This window comes from Cornus florida, unplaced genomic scaffold, assembly GCF_030987335.1.
Source record: "Cornus florida cultivar Cherokee Brave unplaced genomic scaffold, ASM3098733v1 CherokeeBrave_3.0.0_Hap2_Chr07, whole genome shotgun sequence".
In the NCBI taxonomy this organism is placed as follows: domain Eukaryota; kingdom Viridiplantae; phylum Streptophyta; class Magnoliopsida; order Cornales; family Cornaceae; genus Cornus; species Cornus florida.
The window spans coordinates 21,356,210-21,379,702 of record NW_026775577.1 but is presented as its reverse complement, the minus strand read 5'-3'; the positions used below and the strand labels follow the sequence as shown (position 1 = coordinate 21,379,702).

General features: G+C 34.0%; 3 protein-coding genes across 3 annotated transcripts; 2 read left to right on the top strand and 1 right to left on the bottom strand.

Annotated features, from left to right (window-relative positions):
• The first annotated feature begins 1,360 nt into the window (after positions 1-1,360).
• LOC132316396 (uncharacterized) lies at positions 1,361-3,378 on the top strand. The gene is made up of 5 exons (XM_059814878.1): positions 1,361-1,781; positions 1,905-2,153; positions 2,326-2,715; positions 2,837-2,895; positions 3,055-3,378. Exons 1-5 carry the CDS (start codon positions 1,361-1,363, stop codon positions 3,376-3,378), a joined length of 1,443 nt encoding a protein of 480 aa, XP_059670861.1.
• Positions 3,379-4,340: 962 nt separating this feature from the next.
• On the bottom strand, positions 4,341-5,237 carry LOC132316395 (uncharacterized). Its single transcript, XM_059814877.1, has one exon. The coding sequence runs from the start codon at positions 5,235-5,237 to the stop codon at positions 4,341-4,343; it is 897 nt and encodes a 298-aa protein (XP_059670860.1).
• Positions 5,238-21,089: 15,852 nt separating this feature from the next.
• On the top strand, positions 21,090-22,836 carry LOC132266765 (anthocyanidin 3-O-glucosyltransferase 5-like). The gene has a single exon (XM_059767751.1). It carries the CDS (start codon positions 21,153-21,155, stop codon positions 22,566-22,568), a length of 1,416 nt encoding a protein of 471 aa, XP_059623734.1. The 5' UTR covers positions 21,090-21,152; the 3' UTR covers positions 22,569-22,836.
• The last annotated feature ends 657 nt before the right edge of the window (positions 22,837-23,493 follow it).

The window sequence follows — 23,493 nt, the reverse complement described above, 5'->3', positions numbered from 1 at the left end:
GTTTGGCAGATTTATTCTTCTTTTTATTTTTTTATTTTTATTTATTTATTTTTTAATTTTATGTTGGTCCTCTGTTTTTATTTATTTATTTATTTATTTTTATTTTTATGCTTGTCTAGATTAGTGCCTTGCATGTGTTTGATGATCATCCCTCTCTGTTTCTGTTGATTTTGTTTACCCCTTATTAATCTGTTTAATAGACTAATAAAGATCAATCAATCACTTACCCAAAAATGAAAAATAGAATCAATCATAGTGCTTATAGAAAATTAGATTGATTTGATTTGAAAATATAGCACATCTTTGTGGTTTTTGCAAGATAAATTCATAATTTCTATTTAATGCATCCAAACATGGTGCTTGTAGCTTGCAAAAATGTTTTATTCGTGCTTAATGAAAATTAGATTTGATTTGACTTAAAAATAATAATAGCACATTCATGTGTTTTTTACAAGATGAACTCAAATTTTCTATCAATTAATGCAGCATCCAAACATGGGATAAATATATATATATAAGTTGAGATCGAAATAATATATAAATAATATTCTGTTCTCTGCATCAACACTGCTTTTTGCATCAACATAGAATCATGGACAGATAGATGCATTTTTTATTTTTTTATGAAATAATATTCTGCATTTTGCATTTTGTCAAAGCTGTGTATTTATTTTTTAAAATTGAAATGTTAATATTGTTTTGAAGCTCCGTATATATATATATATATATATATATATATATATATATTTTTTTTTTTTTGGTCAAAGTTGTTGCAGACACTAATTACATGATGCTATTATTTTCTTACCTTAAATTTGATTGTAGTTTGTACTTTAAAAGATGCCTAGTAATGGTTTAAGAAAGGATCTGGCATGGAATTACTCACATTTGGAGAATCTGAAAGATACAAATGCCGTCACTTGTAACTTTTGTGCAAAAGTTACAAAATGGGGTATTTATCGGGCTAAGCAACACTTAGCTGAAGGGTATAGAAATGTGAGTGCATGCACAAGATGCCCATCTAGTGTTAGAGAAGAAATCAAAGAGTACATGAGTAAGAAAAAGAAAAGAAAAAAAATCAAATGAATTTGTTACCTAGTGATGACATTAATTTCATTGATGGAGAGGATGAGGATGATGTTATGGAAGTTAGCAATCGGGGAAAAAGGTAGCTAGTGTAGGTAGTGCTAGTGTCAATTCCTCAAAGAGGCAAAAGCAAAAAGGATAGATTGATTTATATTTCACTCCTAGACCAGAAATTGTGGTACAAAAAAGAAAGGAGGGGGAAAAACAGTCAACGATTAATGATGCATAAAAGAAAGAGTTGAGAGGAAGAGCGTGTGTTGCTTTTGCAAGGTGGATGTATGATGCAAGAATTGCATTCAATGCTGTTAAGTGTGATAGCTTTGCCGAGGTTGTTGAAGCATTTGGACAATATAGTCCTGGCATGAAACCACCTAGTTATTATGAGGTGAGAGTTCCTTTACTTAGGAAGGAATTGGATAATACCAATGCTTTGATGAATGACTATAGAGAGGAGTGGTCAAAATTTGGATGTTTATTAATGGCAGATGGGTGGATAGACAAGAGATGGAGAACATTGCTTAATTTCCTGGTAAATAGTCCAAGGGGAACCATGTTTATTGAATCGATAGGTATTTCTTCTTTTTCAAATGATGATGAAAAGATGTTTGACTTACTTAATAAATTTATAAACCGCATTGGAGTAGCAAATGTCATCCAAGTCGTCACAGATAATGAATCAAGCAATAAGTATGTCGGTAAGAATGTTCAATGTTTATAACTTTTAGAGTTTACATTCTTTACAAATATATAATTTAAATCAATTTTGATTTACTCATTCTCTTTATATCAATTTTTTTTTTCCGTTTGGTTTCAAATAGGAAGGATGTTAGAGAAAGAACACCCATATTTGTATTGGACACCATGTGCTGCTCATTGCTTAGACTTGATGTTGGAAGACATTGGGAAAATACTGTCTATATTTAGAACAATGCAGAAGGTAGTGGAGTTGAATAGTTATATTTATATGCGTCCAAAGTTGTTGAACATTATGAGGAACTTTACTCACAAAAAGAAGCTGCTTAGGCCAGCTAAAACTCAATTTGCTACATGTTTCATCACATTATCAAGTATTCACAAGCAAAAGAATAACTTGAGAAAGATGTTTACTTCAGAAGAATAAAATCATAATAAATGGGCGAAAGAGCAAGCCGGTAAAAAGAGTTACTTCTTATGTTTTGATGCATTCCTTTTGGAACACCATTATCTTTAGCCTTAAGGTTTCCGGTCCTCTTATTCCAGTTTTGAGATTATTTGATGGCAAGAGAAAGCCTCCCATGGGATACATTTATGCGGCTCTGGATAGGGCTAAAGAAGCCATTGCAAAATCATTTGGGGAAGTAGAAGACAAATACAAGGAGATTTTTGAAATAATTGATAAGAGGTGGAATGTTCAACTTTATCGCCCTTTGCATGCAACATGTTATTATTTGAACCCAGAGTACTTTTATTCAAATCCAAAAATTGAAGAAGATGAAGACATTGCAAAGGGTTTGTATGCATGCATTGCAAGGTTAGTCTTAGATGTCAAAGAACAATACAAAATTACTGAGGAGCTATCCTTATATTCTAAAGCTAAGGGCCTCTTTGGTAATCCCTTTGCTATTAGACAGAGAAGTACACGAGGACCAGGTAAAGTGGTAAAGTATATTAAGTTAGTATAGCTAAGTTTTAAAATTATTTTGACAATAGAGTCCATATAAAGATGAAACTAAAGTTGCTAAACATCATTACTAATTTTTTTTTTTAATAGCTAATTGGTGGGAAGCTTATGGCAAGTTAACAAAACTTCTCCAAAAGTTTGCTATAAAGGTTTTAAGCTTTACTTGTAGTTCTTCTGGTTGTAAACGAAATTAGAACGTGTTTGAGCATGTAAGTATATACTATCTACTAACTAAGTTTGTAATTTAATTGTTGAAAATTAAAATTAAATTTTTTTTTACTTACTAGTTAAAGTTGAATTTATTGCAGCTTCATAACAAGAGAAGAAATAGGCTTGCTCAAATAACTTTGATTGATTTAGTGTTCATCAAATATAATAGAGCATTGAGGCGTCGATATAATATGCGTGACAATCTTGATCCCATTTTACTCGATGACATTGATGAGAGCAACGAGTGGTTGACGGGGAGGATGGATGATTCTGATGCAGAACATGATCTAGTTTTTGAAGATGATTCCTTGACATGGGGTGATGTTGCTAGTGTTGCTAGTATTGGAGAGGATAGTAGGCCGCACTGGTTTATTAGATCAAATTCTAGTTCTAGTTCACGGTTACCAACAAAGGGAGCATGAAGTTCTTCAGTTCGACTTGTGGATGAGGATAAGGATGAGGCAGATTCAGATGAGATAGAAGAGGATCCTGAGAATTATGAATCATTTAGTGATGATCAAAATAATGTTATGCTTATTGATGACGAGGATGATATTTAGATTCGTTGGTGTTGTCTTCTTAGGAAGAAATGATGCTTATGTTTGTTTTAGTTTTATCTCATAATTCTTCTTAGTTGACTTTTGCATCTTTATGTTAATATGTTTGATTATTTACTGTTGAACTCAAGTAGTTGATTTACTTGGCTTTGGCATCTTTATTTTGAATATTGAACTTAAATAATTCATTTAATTGACTTTTGCATCTTTATATATACTATGGCATCTTTAATATTTTATTGGGTGGGTTTTTTTTTTTTTTTTTTTTTTTTTTTTTTTTTTTTTTTTTTTCTAACGTGCACCATGCTTCAGTCAGGCACGCACCTCGCCTTGCGCCTTAGGCTCCAGGAGGCATTTGCGCTTTTGTGCGCCTTGAGCCTTTAACAACTATGGATTAGCTGGAATGACTGCATATACACGACCTTGGGTCCTCTATCCCTGTGAACTATCTGTTTGATAACCCGACTGCTGAGTAGGTGCACTGGAAGAAGCTCTTCTACCTGGTCGAGAACTCTGTGCTGACATAACTGGCTAAGATGGATGAGGTGGTGGTGGCGGTCGAAACCCTGCCTCTACTATGAACCTCCACCCCTGCCTGAATCACTGCCCCGCTATGGACAATCTCTCACCTTATGGCCCTGCTGGCCACACCCAAAACATCCCCCCGACGCCATTTGAATCTGTGGACACTGTGTTTTGTAATGCTCGGGTTACTTGCACTTAAAACACACATCTGGCCTGGAAGATCCCATAGACACTAAAGCTGTGGGTGCGGATCTTGCTGACTGCTGTCCCTAAATCTGAGTTGAACCACCCTTGTTCTTCTTCTATGACTGTCCCTCTAAAGATGATCCTGCATTCCTCTTTTGCTTCCACTGTTCCCTTCTTGCATTTCTATCATTTGCTTCCGCCTCTAGCATTAATGCTCTTTCCATTGCCTCCGCATAAACTTTGAAATACTGTGCCGTTATCAATGGCCTCATTTGGTAATGAAGGCCAGAGACAAACTTCCTTGTCTTGTCAGCCTCATTTCTCACTGACTTAGGAGCAAAACGAGAAAGAGAGGTGAACTTGTTTTCGTATTCCGTCATTGACATATTGCATTGTATGAGATCATCAAACTGTTTCCTTAACTCCCACCTCTTCGTAATCAGAAAATACTTTTCGTAAAACAGTTCCTTGAACATATCCCAACTCATGTTTTCTACCTTGTGCTGGTAAGTGACCGACTTCCACCAAAGCTTAATGTCCTTAGAAAATTTATAAATGGCCAATGTGATTTTTAACTGATCATTCGACACATTCATAGAAGTTAAGTGGCTTTCCACTTGGTCAAGATAATCATCCGTTACCATCGGATCTACGCCACCCTCAAACATTACTGGCATAAGCTTCACAAACCCTAAAATCAACTTGAGACGTTTCTGCACTTCCGTCTCCTCTGTCTGAGCTACCGGTTGTGGTACTAGCTGCGGAAGAGAAGCAATCGTAGCCCTCAAATCATTCTGTAACAAACGATTAAGTGCCAGTTCAGCCGAACCTTCACCCTCTTTAATGGGCGTCTCAACATTACCCCTTCTAGTGGAAACACCTCTTGGGGGAATCAAGTCCCTAAGAAGTGTATCATCTTCAATTGGCTCCGCGGGATTGGAGCTAAAGCTTTCACGAACATCACCCCTTGTTGGCCTAAGGCCAACTCCCCTTGGTTCCTTTCGCGATGGCATTGTGCTAAAAAAAAAAAAACAAGAAAACAGTTCAACAACAATGACACTAAGGTCCAACCGAGAAAGACTCAACACAAAATGATACTATACTAACATTTAGCATACAAAGTTATACAATAAGCACATTGGCATAAACATATAAGCACGTAAGCAAGTAAACAGTTAAGCATGCTTTTCAAATAACAAAACACTTTAGCAAATAGCCATATAAAAAATGCAAATGACTTCTCATACAACCCTATGTAGGCCTCTACCCGTCGTCCTAAGGGTTTTCGAATCATCGCTCTAATACCAAATTTGTAACGATCCAAAAATTTGGCATGACCTCTGCTGAAAAAGTCATACTATAACCTGTTGCAAAAATATAAGAAATATACAATGGCCTCACTTAGACCTTAAAATTTATCTACCCTGTCCCAAAGTACTGCAATATCACACATTCCAACATTTCATTCATCCATTCATTATACCCTAACATAGTTCATTTCTTGCTACAACAACCACATACCATCTAATCTAAATGTATCATAATTATAGTCCCAAAACATGATTTAGAGTCCTAACATATACTAAGACATTTTACAAGAGTTACTCTATGCTCGTCATTATAATTACAAGGTTTCCAAACACAAAATTATATAAAACATAATTATATCATTACAACGTAAAACTTTGGTTGCAAAAACTAACAAAATAGTCGTCTAATCCAAACTAAGCTTGTGGTGGAACGTCGTCCGTCACTTCTTTTCCGTGCCCTGAAAAAACTATTTAAGTAATGGGGTGAGCATAAAGCTCATAGAGGTCGCTTAAGACATTAGTTTTGGACTCCCTTAAGCCATACAACACATAAGAAAATAGAAAATGAAGCCGGGGTCATGCCATGGGGTTCAAATAACATTTCCATTTAATAAGTAATTTTCCTAGTCACAAGCACAATTTTAAAATTAATGTGCATGAAATGATATGAGATGTGATGTACCCGTCCTTAATCTGGTCTATACCGACCCAACCCACATTTTTTTAAAAAAATCCGCTAACTGACTTTACCAAGGCGAGATTAATAACTATTCTCGGTTCCAAATCCGGCAATCGTTAAAGGGTCTAGTATTAACTTTTTCACGCTCTACACCGGGCCATGCTTCCTCTAGGTCAAGTTAGCCCCGGACTCGCGAAATCCGATTCATTTTAAAAAAAACCTTTCCATCTTTTAAAAAAAACTTTACTCTTTAAAAGAATCAAAATTTTCCTTTCACCTCTTCTCCGAACCCCTCCCTTATGTCATGATATGCTATATAATGATTTACATCCTTATAATTTCAATTCCATCACTATATCAAGAACAATATCACCATTGCACTTATAATACTTAAATAGAATCATGGCATTCTTAATAATCAAATAAAATCATGACATGCTTTAGAAATCCAACACATCAAAAACATCACTATTCCAAGTAAACATGTACAAGAATCATCCTTAAACATGTTCAACATACAATCATATACATTATGTGATAATTTAACACAAAATAAATAAATAAATAAAATGGGAAAGGGCTTAGAAATTTGCTCAATGGAAGGTAAAACAAGATGCATTAGGTAGACCCCTACCTCAATTGGAGATTATGTGAAACAAAGCCCCAAATTCAGTTCAAGAACCCTAGAATTTCAAAATCCAAGGATGCTCCAAATTGAAATCAGCTCCAATAAAAATGAAGGCCTCAACAAGCTTATCAAATTTGCCTTAAGTGGTAGAATCGGATTCTCAATAGTTTGGGAGAAATTCAAGCTTAAAGGTAGAGAAAAGAAAAAAGAAAAGAGAGAAGATGAGAATTTCGTGGAATAGAGGAACAGAAAAATGGGTCAGTAATGACCCCTAGTCACTTGATAAGGTGTAATACTCATGCGGGTCCCACTACTTTTTTTTTTTTTTTTTTCCTTTTCTTTTATAATAAACTTTAATAACATAAATATCTATATCTATATATATATATATATATATATATATACAATAATTAATTCACCACCACACCAATTAACATAAAAACAAATAATTTATGTACAAAATAACAATGCAAAAAATGAAATGAACCCATGACACAACCCCCGTACACAACAATTCTGGTAACGGGTCCCACTTGGAACCTCCCGGCCCAAAAAACGAAAAATATCGAAATGGCGACCATTGCATTTCCACAAGCCCTGAACTCAAGAAAATGCCCCAATCAACTCTCTGACACACCCGGTACACCCCACGGTACCCGGCACATAAAACGAGAAAAGACTAAAATACCTTCATAAAACAGAAAAATTCAAAAAATAAAAATAAAAAATAATGGCAAAAATCATAAACATTACATTCCTCGTAATTGAAGATTTTGTTCTAAATTTTTTTGACATAACATAAAATGTCAAAAAATAAAATCATTAGCATAAAAATGGGCCTAACTGGTTTTAATTTTAATTTAGATCTGTACAATATGGTCCTTTCAGCCCAGTCCAACCATGTTAGGTCTGTGGTTGGGCTTTTATATTTATGTTTTAGTTCAGACTAGGACTACATATTACAACACACCTTGAATTTTAAATTTCTAAAATCTAGGTCCAACATTGCACTTAACCCAGTATAAATTTCTAGGTCCATTTGGTGCTATTTCAAGGCCCAATATACCAGTGAAATTTTAGGTCCAAAGTTTATTTATTACTCCCTCTGTCCCTTAATAATAGTCCAATTTCACATTTCACATTTTTTAAGGCAACAATTTTTATTATATTTTATTGGGTTGGCAAAAGATGCATTTCCAAGTTTGCCCTTCCCTAAAAAGTAGGGTATTGATTTTTAATAGGGTCCACTTATTTTTGGGTTTCAAAGGTAGAAGTATGGAAAATGGGGTCCACTTATTTTGAAATTTTAATTAGTTTAATCTTTTAGGGGTAAATTAAGAATGTAATAAAAAGTAGTGTATTGATTTTTGAAATGTGATAATTAAAATGGGACAGCAAAAAATGAGATAACGGACTATTAATATGGGACGGAGGGAGTAACAAATAAGAAGGTGTCATTTCCTTCAATTCGGGTCGCCAATCTTAACAATTTGACCTTGCTGACCACAATTGTTCTTGCTTAGCTCTTAAAACAAAGTTGGCATATTTGAATCAAAGTAGTTTCAAAAGAAAAGAAAAGAAAAATAAAAAAATCATTAAGGTTCATTAGAAGTCACACTCTAGTTTGGAGTTGGAGAACGAGCAAGTGATTATGAGTGAGCAATACTCTACGCAATCATTTTTTTTTTTTTTTTTTTGAGAAAGTTTATAATATTCTGAGGTACATTGATATGTGGTATTTTCTCAATAAATATTCTCTATTTATCATGGAAACTCCCCACACTCTATTAACGATGAAAATAGAGAGCGTCCGTTAGAATGAATATCATATAATTATATATTATACAAATTTTGAATAGTCTAAGAAAAAAATAAGAATCACTCACCTGTGGACATGATTCTATGATGCAAGTGAACTATGTCATATTTAGAGGTGCACACGGTTAAATATGATATGATTCCAAGCTAAATTAAAATCGAACCGATCCCAATAGTTTCTAATAAGAATTTCAAGAATCTTCTTAAGTCAATAGTAGTAACATTAGGTTATACTATACTTTGAATGTATACAATTTTTCATAATGAGAGTACAATAAATGTCTATCCAAAACACAAAGACATGTAGATGATTATCTATGATTGCCTACGATATACGATGCTGTCCTGTGAATTCTACACGATCTTTTCAAGGAAACGAAGAAGCTTTAGCAGACTTCATTTTTAGGCAAGTTAATTCTTACTTGTAACGCTGCATTTATTTATATTTTAATTGTTAGATGATTATCTATGATTTAACGATAATTATTTCTAATTGAAGATATGGAGATTATATATGGAATTACTGATTGATTAGAATTTATATTTATTCCATTATTTCTTTTTGCTGTCAAAATTGATTATTGTGATGACCCTATGGGGGGGAGGGGGGGAAGGATGGGGCCGTGAGCGGGTGTGAGATACTGATAGGCTACCACACTGGCGAGTTACGAGTGCACAATCTCACATAGCCTTGAAAAGGGAAATGTGAAGTGCTTATATATAAGTGTGTCACTCCAATTAACATGAGGTCTTTTGGGATAAAGTCCAAGAGCAAAATCTTGCGGGATCAAGTCCAAAGTAGAAATATTATACTATGTGGTGGAGTGGGTCATTACAATAAATGTCTATCCAAACACAAAGACATGTAGACTATGTAGCCTTATATTATGTTTAATATTATTAATATTATATGTAGTTTACGATTTGTTTGGATTCCAATGATTTTTTGTACACTTTTGTATCTGCGCAGTTTATATTGAACTATGTGTAGTGCACTTAAGTTCATTTGCACAGAATCCCCTCCGCCAGGAAGGGAATCATGATCCTCAAAAAGAGAGGATGTGTAGGTTATACGAATTATTTGTTGTTCCAATTTTGAACAACTGCCCTCATTCTCTCTCGTCATTAAGACTCTTTTGCCTAATATACTTCAAATAATTTAATAATCCACAAATTTATAATAAAAATGTATTTTAAATACATAAATCAAAACTTAGTGATCGATTTTTGTTGTTGGTGTCAACCCTTGACATAAATACTTTACAAGGAGAGGGACTATGCTGACTAAGAATTCTTGTTGGATACTATCCATTAGAGTTACGCAAAAAATCGATTAAACATTATAACATTATCATACTAAAAATTATATTAATATCTAAAATATCAATTACTATTTGACATAATAAATTTATATATGTGTATATAATATTATATGATATTATACAAATTATCTTATATTTTAATTATATAATGTATAATTTATAATTTCATTAATATTTGAAATCTAAAATATCATATATTATAAATTTCTATAAAATGTTTTTCTTGTATTATTGTATAACTGTTAAAATTTATATGTAATGGACAATTTTATCACTGAGAAACCCAAGTTTAAGACAAAAGGCCAATATTGATAATTTTGCCACCCCAAAGCACAAGTAGAGTTTCATGTGATAATTTTACTAAATTTTCAATTATTTTTGGATCTTCTGTAGGAGGCAATATAATCGGATTTGTGAAATGAATTACTTTTGGAACAATCAGAGTATAACTTTATTTTTATAAAAATTACTTTTTGATCTTCTCTAGTAGGCAATAAAATCAAAATATAAAAGTTAAAAAAATTCCACTACCGGGACTCAAACCCGGTACTCCCTCACGGGAGTTGAATATCCTTCGTTTGTTTGGCAACGGTAGATTGTTTTTACTAACTTGCATTTTATTATATATAAACTATTTTACCTATCTTGTAAGACCACCCATTATAAAATGAAATTTATGAATTACAGTGTACCTTTTTATTTTTTTAATTAAAATGGTTGAAACTCCACCTACAATCGAATACAAAAATATTAATTCTTGAGAATTTGAATTCTAAAACAGTTTTTAAACTTCCACAATTTTATAGATACTGTGGATTAAAAATAAAATCATTAGCATGAACATGGGCCTTACTGGTTTTAATTTTCATTTGGATCTGTAAAATATATGGCCCCATCAGCACAGTCCAACCTTTGTTAAGTGTGTGGCTGGGCCTAGATATTTGAGTTTTAGTTCAGACCAGGACTACATAATACCAACACCTGTGGACTAACCTTGAATTTTAAATTTCTATTATCTAGGTCCAACATTACACTTAGCCCAGTAAAGATTTCTAGGTCCAATCCGTGCAATTTCACACAAGTTTTTTTTTTTCTCTCAATTGATATACTTGTGAAATTTGCATTCTTTTAGACTTTGTTTGGATAAATAGGTGAAAAAAGAAAAAAAACATGATAACATTAGTTATGAGAGAATGAAAAATAAAAGAAATGATAACATTAGTTATGAGAGAATATAAAAGAAAATAAATTAAATAACAATAATCTCTATTCATGTTTGAATAAATTATGTAGAAAAATAACTTAAATGAGATGATTCTTGTTTAGAAAAGGTAGAGAAGAGAAGAGAAGAGAATAGAAGAGAAAAGAAATTACAACAATCAAATTACTATCATAGCCTATTATAAGACGGGATTCCAAATATTACAAAAATATATATTTTTTAATTGTTAAGGGTAGTTTTAAAAATATTAAAATATTACGTAACACTATCATTTCTTTCCAAATCTCTCTCAATTCTTTCTATTCTCTTTATTTAAAACAATCCAAACACACTTCATATATATATATATATATTTTAAATACTTCCAAAATATCTAATCCAAAGGAACCTTAAGTTCAAGTTTATTTATTAGTAACAAATAAAAATGGTGCCATTTCCTTCAACTAGGGTCGCCAATCTTGACAATCTGAGAGCATGCTTGATTACAACTGTCCTTAATGGACATTTTTCAACCACCTTGCTTGCTCTTCTTATCTACTGTCAAAACAAAGTTGTCATATTTGAATCAGTAGTTACTAGTCAATATATAATCACTGATGGAGTCATGTGGGGCCTAGGGAGAAAAAGACACCCCTTAATTCTTTTATTTTTCTTTTTCTTTTTCTTTTTAAAAGGAAAATGAAACATTTTTATTTTTCATCTTGCATCATGTATAAAACTTTAACCAAAAAGATCAACTTTCTTTTATTTTTCATCTTGTATGTATAAAACTTTAATGAAAAAATAAAATTTACTATATGTCTTGACATAGAGTTTTTGTTGAACTTTATCTTTTGAAATGGTTGAAAAAAATCAACCATCATATTAGTATCACTCAAATTTTAAATTTTAATATAATCCAAACTTCAAAGATCAGCATGTTTTAATTGTTTATTTATTTATTTGGAACTGATATTCGTCCTCCACTATAAGCCTATGGCACTCTATTTTCTCTCTTTTCTAAATTAAAATTGCAAAGTAACCCTCACACCACACAAGGCTTATTTTTATAATTTTTAGTTCCATAAATGCCATTTCCTTTAGGGGTAGGATTTTGAGTGCCAAAAGGTAGAATTCTTCATTACTTAAATTCTTCAACTCCTCTCACGTTACCTCCAGTCATCTCTCCTTCTCTCCCTCTGTAAAAATAGAAGATCTCAATAATAGAGCGTCTTAGTTAGAACAAGTTATTGAACTTGTTAAGACAAGTGGTATTCAAGAAAATTAAAAAAATCTATGAATCAATCATTAACCCTTCTAATTTCTTACGTTTGTTCTATTTTTTTTCATTAGAATATAATTTTTTGAGTTGATTTTGAAAATATTTTTTCTTCTTTATCAATCTATCAAAATTGATTTTATAATAAATTTTATTCATTTGGATGCTATGTTGAGAATAATGGACAAAATTCGAGGAGGGGATATTCTTAAATAAAAGGAGAAAGTTTAGGACTGTGATTAGGATAATAAATGATATTTGAATTAGAAACAAATTGTATATCAATAAATAGATCCTACAGTAGTGTTCAATTGCTATATATTTACTTTAAATTGTAAGCAATTAGTTAATTGACTTTTATTTTCTTCATTTTAAGAAACTTACATTTTCTTTCCATACCATTAAATATTGTTAAGGAAAAATGACAGAATTAGACAATTTATTAAACGAAACAAAAATAAAATAATTTGGCTACTTTTTTGTCTGGTTTCTCTGTCCAGTAAAAAACACTTCCCCATCACTACCAATTGTCTATTCCACAAAGTTTATTCAACAAATTTGCAAGCAGTAACATAAACCAAATAAAATTAAACAAAAGAGATAAATAAAATGACCATTAAATAAAGATTGTTTGAGAAGTATTGATTATAATCAAAACTCAAATTTCATGATTGATCCAAGTTTTATACTCAGCTTAATAAAATATTTTGAAATTGTTCAGCAATTAATTTAGAATTAGCAGACTACTATTGGTTTCATAATTTTTTTAGAAAGATCCTGCAAAATAACTCTTAATATATTATTATATATCCATCTAAATGTTCTCAGTATTTTTTTATTTTTTATTTTTTTGGTAAATTAAATGTTCAAAGTGTTGATCAGTAAAAGCATGCCAAAATATGTATAAATATGTATAATATCATTGCAAATCCTAAGTTTTTTCATAATTTATCAATAGAATTGATAAAGTGTGGAAAAAAAACTAAAAATTATGACTTTTAATTTTAGATTAATTTTAAAAATAGCCAAATTATTTTATTTTTGTTTCCTTTAATAAACTGTTTAATTTTGTCATTTTTCTTTAACAATATTTAATAGTATGGAAAGAAAATGTAAGTTTCTTAAAATAAAGAAAATAAAAGTCAATTAACTAATTACCGTAGGATTAGATCCTAAGTTTACAATTAAAAGATTACTTCCAGGGAGCAATTGAACAGTACTGATAGATCCTATTTAATTATAGAAAAACATTTAATTGAATTGAAAATTAAAAGAAAGTTCAATTTTCCTTAAATAGAAACAATGTTTTATAGAAAAAGTTTGTTTGATGTCAGAAGAGAACATTAAAAAAATAAAAAATAAAAAATAAATAAATAAAACCTTAACTTTCTATATATATTGCTAGAGACCCAAATTATCAACATGCCTTGTGTGATAGGTTTTCTAACTATCAACATACTTGTACAATAGGTTTCTAAAAGAGGAGTCCAGAGAGGATAGAAAGTGAATGAGATAAATGGTGAATTAATTGGAAAAGCCTCACTTTAATAAGGAAGGACAGTTGTGGTATTATAAATTATAAAAATTAAACATGGATATGATAAGGGTTTATTTATAATTTCATCTTGAGAGAAAGTGAAAGTGAAACGCCTGGGTATTATTGTGGACAGAGGCGGAGTCAGCATAGGTCCAGAGGGGGCATGGCCCATGCCCCCTGGGCCCATGCTTGCCCATTAATTTTAATTATAAAATGGTCTATGGTTTATAAAAGTTTTCAAAATGTCTTCCCTAAAATAATTTTTTTTTTTCTAAAAAATGGCCATTAATTTTTATTACACATAGGCCAATAATTTATAAAAAAATAAAAAATGCCCTCTAAAATAATTATTTACCCTTGGGCCAATTAATTTTTATTGCAAATAGGCTTATAATTTATAAAATTTTACAAAAATGCCCACTAAAATAATTATTTTTTAAAAATATCTTTAATTTTTCCTTTCTTTTCATTCTTACTCCTCCTCGTCTTCTTCTTCTGCTTCTTCTTTTTTATATTATCTTAAAAAAAAAGTTGCATTCCTTTATTCAAACTATATTTTTTTTTTTTCTTTTCAAAGTTTGGTAATTAAATTTGTTGCTAAGGTCGGTATTTTATGTTTCTATTTTTTTTAAATAATTATTTTTCAAATTATTAAATGCTATTATTCCACCATTATTAAAACTTTATTTTTGACTTACTGTCTTGCATCACTGTTCGCTTGAAAAAAATTATAATTTATCATCTTTAATACGATGCCCCCTGAAACAAATTCTTGACTCCGCCCCTGATCGGGGAGCACAAATATGAGCTCCCTATTTATTTTTTATATATAGAATTTAAGATTCTAAAATTTCATCCACACTTCTAGTTTTTTAGCATCCAATTTGATATTTATCCCTCTCTTTCTTTAATAAATTATGGGGTCGCGAGCATTTAACATTTTTGTAGCACTCATATACCTCATATAATCCCCTATATGTTTTGAAAACCCCCTACGTTTATTTCAGAGGCAAACAAGGACTTCATCTCATTTGGTCGTTAATAGAGTGATACAAATACTAAAACGCCCTTCTTACAATTAAGATAAAAAGTCTAAAATTTCGTTAATATAAAATGACTATTATGGCCTTTATTTACAAAAAGGGTAACGACATTATTGAAATCAAAGAAGGGCATTTTTGGTATTTAATACAACTATTAGTCATGTGCTAGGTACGTTGGTACTTTTCTAGCTGTTGACTGCTAAAATGTTATAATTTACAACATTTTAAAGTTTTGAACGGAGTTATATACCTAAAGTAAAAAACGGGAGTGTTATTTGCTTAAAAAGTAAACCGGTGTTTTATATACTTAGCCCATGCAATATTAAAATCTCCAAGAAACTACTAAAAAATATATAAATATATAAATAAACGTGGTTGATGGAGAACAAAACCATTTTCCTTCAACTCCGGAGGCTAATTTTGACAATGTCAATGCTTGAGCACAATTTCCCTCTTGTAGAGATATCTACAAATGTTGTCGATTGCATGTACTGCCAAAAGAAAGTTGCCATTTTTGAATTTATAAGCAAGCCACCTTGAAGTTCCATGAAAGAAGTAATTTCATTGTCCATCTCCATCCAAGAATAATCATTCAAGGCTTGTTTGGCATGCGTTTTGTTTTTGGCTAAAACAGAAACAGTGTTTTTGTTGTACAGTGTTTTGGAAAAAATTTGGTAGCACGTTTGGGAACTATGCTTTATTGTGAAAATGTCGGAAACAAAAACATGAAAAACATGTTTGGTCACACAAATATATATATATATATACATATATATATATATATATATATATATAATTTTTGCAATAAACTATTTACATGTATTGGTGGTGATGAAAATCCAGTTAAGGGCTCGGACTAAAAACTTTCCCAAACATTAATCGGTTACAGATTCACGATCAAATTCGCAGCCAACTGGTGTGACCTTCGAAGAACCACCTGAAAATGGATGCACAAGAAGGAGGCGCACACAAAGCTCAAACGACAACAACAATCTCCTCAACGCGTCACCAGATACCGAAACGAATCAACAATCAACAACGCGTCACCAGAATTCTTAGGAACATCAAGAAGATAACGAAGCTGGTGAATCGAAACCCTCAAAATTTGGTTAGAAAGAGATTCTGGGAGCGCTCAAAGTGGTCGAGAGGGACTCCGTGGCAATTGCCGAGAGCTTCACCACTCTCTTCAATTATCTCCGTTTGGCCTCTCTGAGGTCTTTCACTCTTCACTTCGATTTTTCTACTTCATATCTTCTTCAATTTAGTTAGGCTTGGATCGGTGGTGATGAAAATCTAGTTTCGGTGTTGTATTTGATAAACTTTTTTTGAAATCACCCTTTAATCACAGAGAGAGTATCGGGAGAGGAGAGAGAGAATTTGCCAAAAAATGACCTAAAATGTTTATATACCTGGAACAAGTTGGGCAGGCTGCTTCCTCCGCTACAGTGAAAATTTGCCCAAACAGTGCTGAAACAAGATAAAACACCATTTTGGTGTTTTAAGTTTTGGGCCTCTTTATTGAAACGATTTACAACTTTGCAAAACAAAACATAACTAACCAAACATATTTTGGGCTTCATTTGAGTTACTGTAGCGGATCTAAAACAAAAACAACAAAAATAAAGTAGATGCCAAACAGCCCCTCAGCCGAACCCTAAAATCTTACTACAACCACACACACACACACACACACACACACACACATATTTATAAATATATACACACACACACATGGTGCAGCCGTGCAGCTAGTCAGTTTGTAGTTTCTCAGAACGAACACTCCGCCGTGACTTTTCGAATGAAGATTATCTCCCTAAGATAAGGTTAATTATAATTTAGAAGTCAGACTCATGCACCAACGTGGAAGTGATCATGTGTGACAATTCTCTTTTGATTATGGTTCGAAATTCAGCAATTGTGTACTTAATGTCTCCACCTGCAGCTTTTTTCAAACGAGGAAAAAAAAAATAAAAAATTTGACTAATAACTCAATATTGACCGTTGAAGTGTACCATGCGGGTGTCTTGATCAGGCCTTATTTTTTCTCGTAGGAAAAAAATATATACTCCATTGGTTTTAAAATGTTTGCCCATTTTTTTTATTTTGAAATATCCCAAAGTATATGTCTCATACTAAAAATGAATGTACTATCTTTTAGAAAATTTCCAAACTAAATTTCGAAACTATCATTGATTAAACAAGTGCACTAATCATTGGTAGCAAGGATAAATTTGAAAATTCACTCTTATTAATACAATAAAAAGAATGGGTTATGCTCCTAAGTGGATCTTCTCACGAGCTCCTTTTTTTTTTAAAGATTGCATTAAATAATTTATTTGATTTTTTACACATCTCAAAAATCTATATCAATCCCATAGTTTAAAAAGGAAAGCTTATGCCTCTTCGCACTAGAGAGTTCTCTTACGAGCATTACTCAAAAAGTATTGAAAACTCCCTACCGTGTTAAATTAATTCCCCAAACACTCCAAGAATTTTGGGACTAATACAAGGGATAATAATTCAATATATTGAATTCGTTATCACAACAAATTATATATTGGTGTTGTTTACCTTAATTTTTATAACCCGGGCCAATCAAAAGATCCACAATTGAATAATAAAAATGTTTCTTTAATTATGAATTTGTTTATGTTATATTCAGATGAAGGCAGTGCATTGAAGATACGAACAAATAGAATGCAATGAACTCAACAGCTTTCTCTGTTTAAGCTTTGTTATGTGTTATCATATTTCCAAAGTCAAAATGCTATATATAACCAAAAATACCAGCTTTTCATTACCTGTGTATATTAGATAAGAATGTAAATAAATAAATAAATAATAAATTAGATAAGCCACAAGTCCATAAGACATATCCCTACAGACACAGCAAGATGGCACAAGGTTGAAGGGGTCTCTGTATAGGGTAAACCCTTTTTATTTCATTAATGCTACTGGCATTCTTATCAACTATATATATATATATATATATAACACACCAATATTTAAAAAAATAAAAAAAAAGGATTATTTGGGTTTATATTAAAAATATGGAATTCCCCATAAGAAAGGTTTTTGTCGAAATAATAATGATTCTTGATCCCGTTGTCAAAGGTTCCTACTCTTAGTTTCGATTTTTTTTCAAATTTATCATTACTTTTTTTATTTTTTTTTATTTTTATTTTTTTTTACGTATAATATAATAAGTAGCGGACAAACAAAAAAAATTAGAGAGAAATTTATTAAGTAAATAAAACTTATAAAAAAAAATGTAAATTTTGATGAGATACTAAAAGAAAATAAATAGAGAGTAAGAGTAACGTTCAATTAGTTTTGAAAGGATTTGCATTATATTTAATTTACAAAAATATCGATTATGATTATGCCATTAAGGAAATTAGAGGATTCATTCTTACTTCTAACTTAAAAAGTAAGGATAATTTCACTGACACCCCCTAAGGTTTGGCCAACTGTCAGTCTAAAACATCTTTCGAAAATAACTATTACTCACATTACAAACGTTTGCTCCGTTTTTCACTTACACCCCAAAAGTTAGTTGACAGGTGTGTCAGACTACTTTTTACATGTAAAAAGACATTCTTACCCTTTGACTTTGGTTTGACCTATTTAATTATTTTTTTATGATTGAAATGACATATTTACCCTTAATCCATCATCATTATCAACATAATCCATCATCATCCATTGTCAACATGAATCCCAAAATAATTGCATAGTACAAACAGACATCCTCCAAGACACTCCACACACGCAACAATCAAGTTGGGGAAGAACGTTCGATTCTGCTTGCTTGCTGCTTCTCCTCATCACTTCCACCATCACCACCGAAGTGGAATAAGGCTTCCAAAACAAATATAAGCTTCCAGTATAGATTCTACACCATAAATCTCAATATCTTTTATTGTTTTCGTTTTTAAATCATACCAAATAAACCTTTCATCATCCTGTACAAGTAGTAGCAGTAGTACTTCCCCACCGGTTTTTGAAAAACCCAGAGGCTTCAAAATCTCAAACCCCAGAAAACAATTTAGTCCAAGATTCTTTAACTCCATACTCCTTCATTACCCATATATCAACACCTACACTGCGACTGTGGCACCAACCGATATTCTTCAACCCTAAGATCAAATACAACAATCAACTTGGCCCTATCTGACAAGCGTTGTCTTCGTCTCACAACCCAGTGCAAAACCCCACTAACAAGTATAGCATTCGATGCCATATAAAAGAGATTATAAGGAAAATCTTGAACTCTTCTCCAGGAATTCAACTTTAGGCTGTAAACCTTAACTTCAGAGTCGAATGAATCATCACCATTGCCAACATACTCTGTTATTCTCACCACCTTGTAGTCATCACTGACACAATCATACCACAATTCACAGTAATTTATTTTCGGTTCTGTTATCCGTTATGGATTTTTTTTCACATTTTTATCACTGACGCACCTTGTAGTCATCACTGACACAACCATTACTAATATACTCTGTTATCCATTATGGATTTATTATTTTTGGTTCCCCTGTTTTTCCCTCTGCCGAATCAGCCTCGCACCGTTGCCGGACCAGTGCACGCACCTTCGCTGGTGATTTGTACAATCAATCAAGTTCTGCATCTCCAAATTTGTCGTTGTAGTTTCTAATTGCCGGAACAGTTCTTGCTAAATTGTAAGTTCAGTCTCCTCGGTTCAGTCCGTGCCCACCGGCTCAGTTCGTGTCTCGCTGGGCACGACAGTTCTTGCTTCTAGAGGAGATCTATTAAGATCTTCGCCAGAAACTTCAAACCCGGGCTATGGAAATCTTAGTGCCGTGGTCGAGAAAGATCCATCACATCTTATTTATCCTCCACTCCATACTCATTAAACCATTCGGACGGAGACTATAATCCCGAGGCAGAACTGCGCCACATGAAGAGAAAACAAAATGATCCACCAACAGGCTCCTTTTCTCTCACTTCAATCCTTGCGGTCGATTCCTTCTTGAAAATATGGAAGATCTATTCAATACCCAGTTTTGCAACCGTGAAATTGCTCAAGTAGGGTTTTTCAACCATCCTTTTGTCTTCAAAAAAAAAATTACGAAAATGGGATGGATTCCTTCATAAACATCGATGAATCTTATTACCCAACTCTTGTTTCTACACCCAGCTCTCTTTTATTAATGGCTTTTTAGCCACAAACGTCAAGGGTGTCAACATCCAATTCACTTATCATAAATTGAAACAAATTCTAGGTGTTGTTGATGAAGGAAAATGCTTCTACAGCCACAAATCGTCCTTTGCATCCCCAAATTTCACAAAAATAGAGGCCGCACAGTTATCCAAACCACCCCCCCTCCCCAAAAAAAAAAAAAATTCCTATCTCGCACTGTTGCCGGACTTGTGCATGCACCTTCGCCGGTGATTTGTACAATCAATCAAGTTCTGCAACTCTAAATTTGTCGTCGTAGTTTCTGATTGCTGGAACAGTTCTTGCTAAACTGTAAGTTCAGTCTCCTCGGTTCAGTCTCCTCGGTTCAGTCCGTGCTCACCGGCTCAGTTCGCATCTCGCCGGGCACGACAGTTCTTGCTTCTTATCGTTCCGTGCTCGCCGTCGTTACCATTTTCCATCGTCTACTCCTAATAGTCATTCAGATCCACTCATATATATATATATATATATATATATATATAATTTGTAATTTTATAAAAAAAGAATTAGGGACAAATATATCTTTTCACATGTTTTTAACGGAGGCAGTAACGGAAAAGCGAAATTAGATGTAAATGATAGTTATTTTTAAAAAACTTTAGACTGATATTTGACTAAACCTCACGAGGAGTGACAGTAAAATTAATCCTAAAAAGTATTGATGCCATCGAAGACCTGAAGTTCATTTTTCAAAGAACCATCACATCATAAAAGGATGGAATAGAGTTTTTTGAAACATGGAAAAAAATCCGTTTTGTCGTATTTATGGAAAAAAATCCGTTTTGTCGTATTTATGAAAAAATGTATTCTAATTAATACCCTTCCACCGGAATCAAGAATTTAATTGCTCCTGTTATCTTCACTGCTCTGAAACCGCGGCCGTAGCTGATGATCAGTACTCCATGAAACCGCACGTAGCAGTCCTTCCAAGCCCAGGCATGGGCCACATCATCCCCCTCCTCGAGTTCTCGAAGCGCCTCGTCATCCACCACGGCTCTCATGTCAGCTTCCTCGTCATCACCACCGAAGCCTCCGCCGCCCAGAACCAACTCCTCCGCTCACCAACCCTCCCTCCCGACCTCCACGTCATCGACCTCCCACCCGCTGACGTGTCCCACCTCATCACCGAGGATACCCTAGTCCTCACCTACCTGTGCCTCATCGTCCGCGAGTCCCTCAAACCACTCCGGTCCATCCTCACCCAGCTGGACCGGCCCAAAGCTCTCATCATCGACCCCTTCACCACTGAGGCTTTTGACGTCTGCAGAGACCTCTCCATCCCCGCCTATTCCTTCTTCACCGCCTCCACTTATCTGCTTGCCTTCTCATTGTACCTCCCCAAGCTTGACCGGGAAGTGGAAGGCGAGTTCGTCGACCTGCCCGAACCGGTTCAGATCCCGGGTTGCACACCAATGCGAACCGAGGACCTCCTCGACCAGGTTCGCAACCGCAAGATTGATGAGTACAAATGGTTCTTGTACCATGTCAGTAGGTTGAAAATGGCTACTGGTATTTTCGCAAACTCGTGGCAGGATCTCGAACCGGTCTCCTTACGAGCTCTGAAACAAACCCGGTTCTTTCAAGACATGCCAATTCCCCCGGTTCACTCCGTCGGACCGCTTACCAAAGAAACCGAACCGATGACAGAATCAGACACAGATATCATGACGTGGCTAGACAAGCAACCGTGTGAGTCCGTTCTCTTCGTGGCGCTCGGAAGCGGCGGGACCTTGTCAACTGAGCAACTCACTGAGTTGGCATGGGGTCTGGAAATGAGTCAGCAGCGGTTCATACTGGTGGCGCGTAGACCCACGGACGCGAGTGCTTCGGCGGCATTCTTCAACGTGGGGAGCGACGTGAACGACCCGGCAGAGTACTTGCCGGAAGGGTTTACCAAGAGGACGGAGGGAGTGGGGCTGGTGGTGCCGTCATGGGTGGCGCAAGTGGCGGTGCTCCGCCACGGCTCGACCGGTGGGTTCCTGTCGCATTGCGGGTGGAACTCGTTGTTGGAGAGCATCGTCCATGGGGTGCCGATGATTGCGTGGCCTCTCTATGCGGAGCAGAGGATGAATGCGACGATGCTGGCGGAGGAGGTAGGGGTGGCGGTGAAGCTGGTGGCTAGGGGAGGAGAGAGAGTGATCGGAAGGGAAGAGATAGAGAGGCTGGTGAGGTTGGTGATGGAAGGTGAAAAAGGCAAGGTCATGAGACGTAGGGTTGAAGAGCTTCAAGAGAGTGCACGGAACGTGCTGAACCATGGTGGGTCATCTTATGATTCGCTGTCTCTTGTTGCAGAGAGTTGGAAAGATGAGCGTGCATGAGAGTAATAGCTAGGTCATGAAGTTCCGGAAATGTATACCACGCTCCGTCATGGCGCATGGATTTGTGAGTGATGTTTGTGCGCCACGTGCCGCGTGTGTTGTTGTTGTCCTAATAGCAAATTGGAGAGGTGTTTGATTTTCAATTTTAATATTTCTTAGGTTTTGTGGTACGTTTTTTAAAAAAAGAGTGTTGCTTCACAATATAAATAGATTATCATCTTTCTTATAGAAAATGGTTGCCATTCAGTAAATTTTATCGTAACAGAAATGGATCCTTGTCTTATGTTATTCTATTTCATTATGTGTATTAGTAGTACAGATGATTGGGTTACAAATATCTTGAATCTATGTAACTGGCATGTGCCTAGCTGAAAATGTTTGTATGCTGTTATAACCTTATGCTTGTTTTTTTTGATGAAATAATTATGTCAAACTGAGTTTTAGGCATCTGCTTGGAGAAAGTCTATGATCATTGCTGTTGATTGAAGTTGTGTAATTGCATTTGGTTCTTCTGAGTGATAGGTTTTTTCTGTTCAACAAACGCTTCTATTATTTAGTCTAAATTGATTAGATGCCCACCTATGCTTCCACTGTCTAGAGTTTGTGTAGTTGCATTTGGTTCTTCTGAGTGATAGGCTTTTACTATTTTACTTTTAGCAAACCGTACACGTGTTCTACGTTTTTTTTTTTGACATGTCAACGTGTTCGTATCAATGCTACTTAGCTTAAATAACATAAGTCATCTATGATGCCAAAACATCATAATAATAGTCATAGACACCCCTAAACACGAGTTCAATTCAAGGTCATGTTCAAAATTTAAAAATAAGTTTTTTAATTTTAGATACTTGGCAGCATCAAGACGATATTATAAACATTTGGTCAACACATTCAAATTCAAATACATGGCAGCGTCCAGACAATA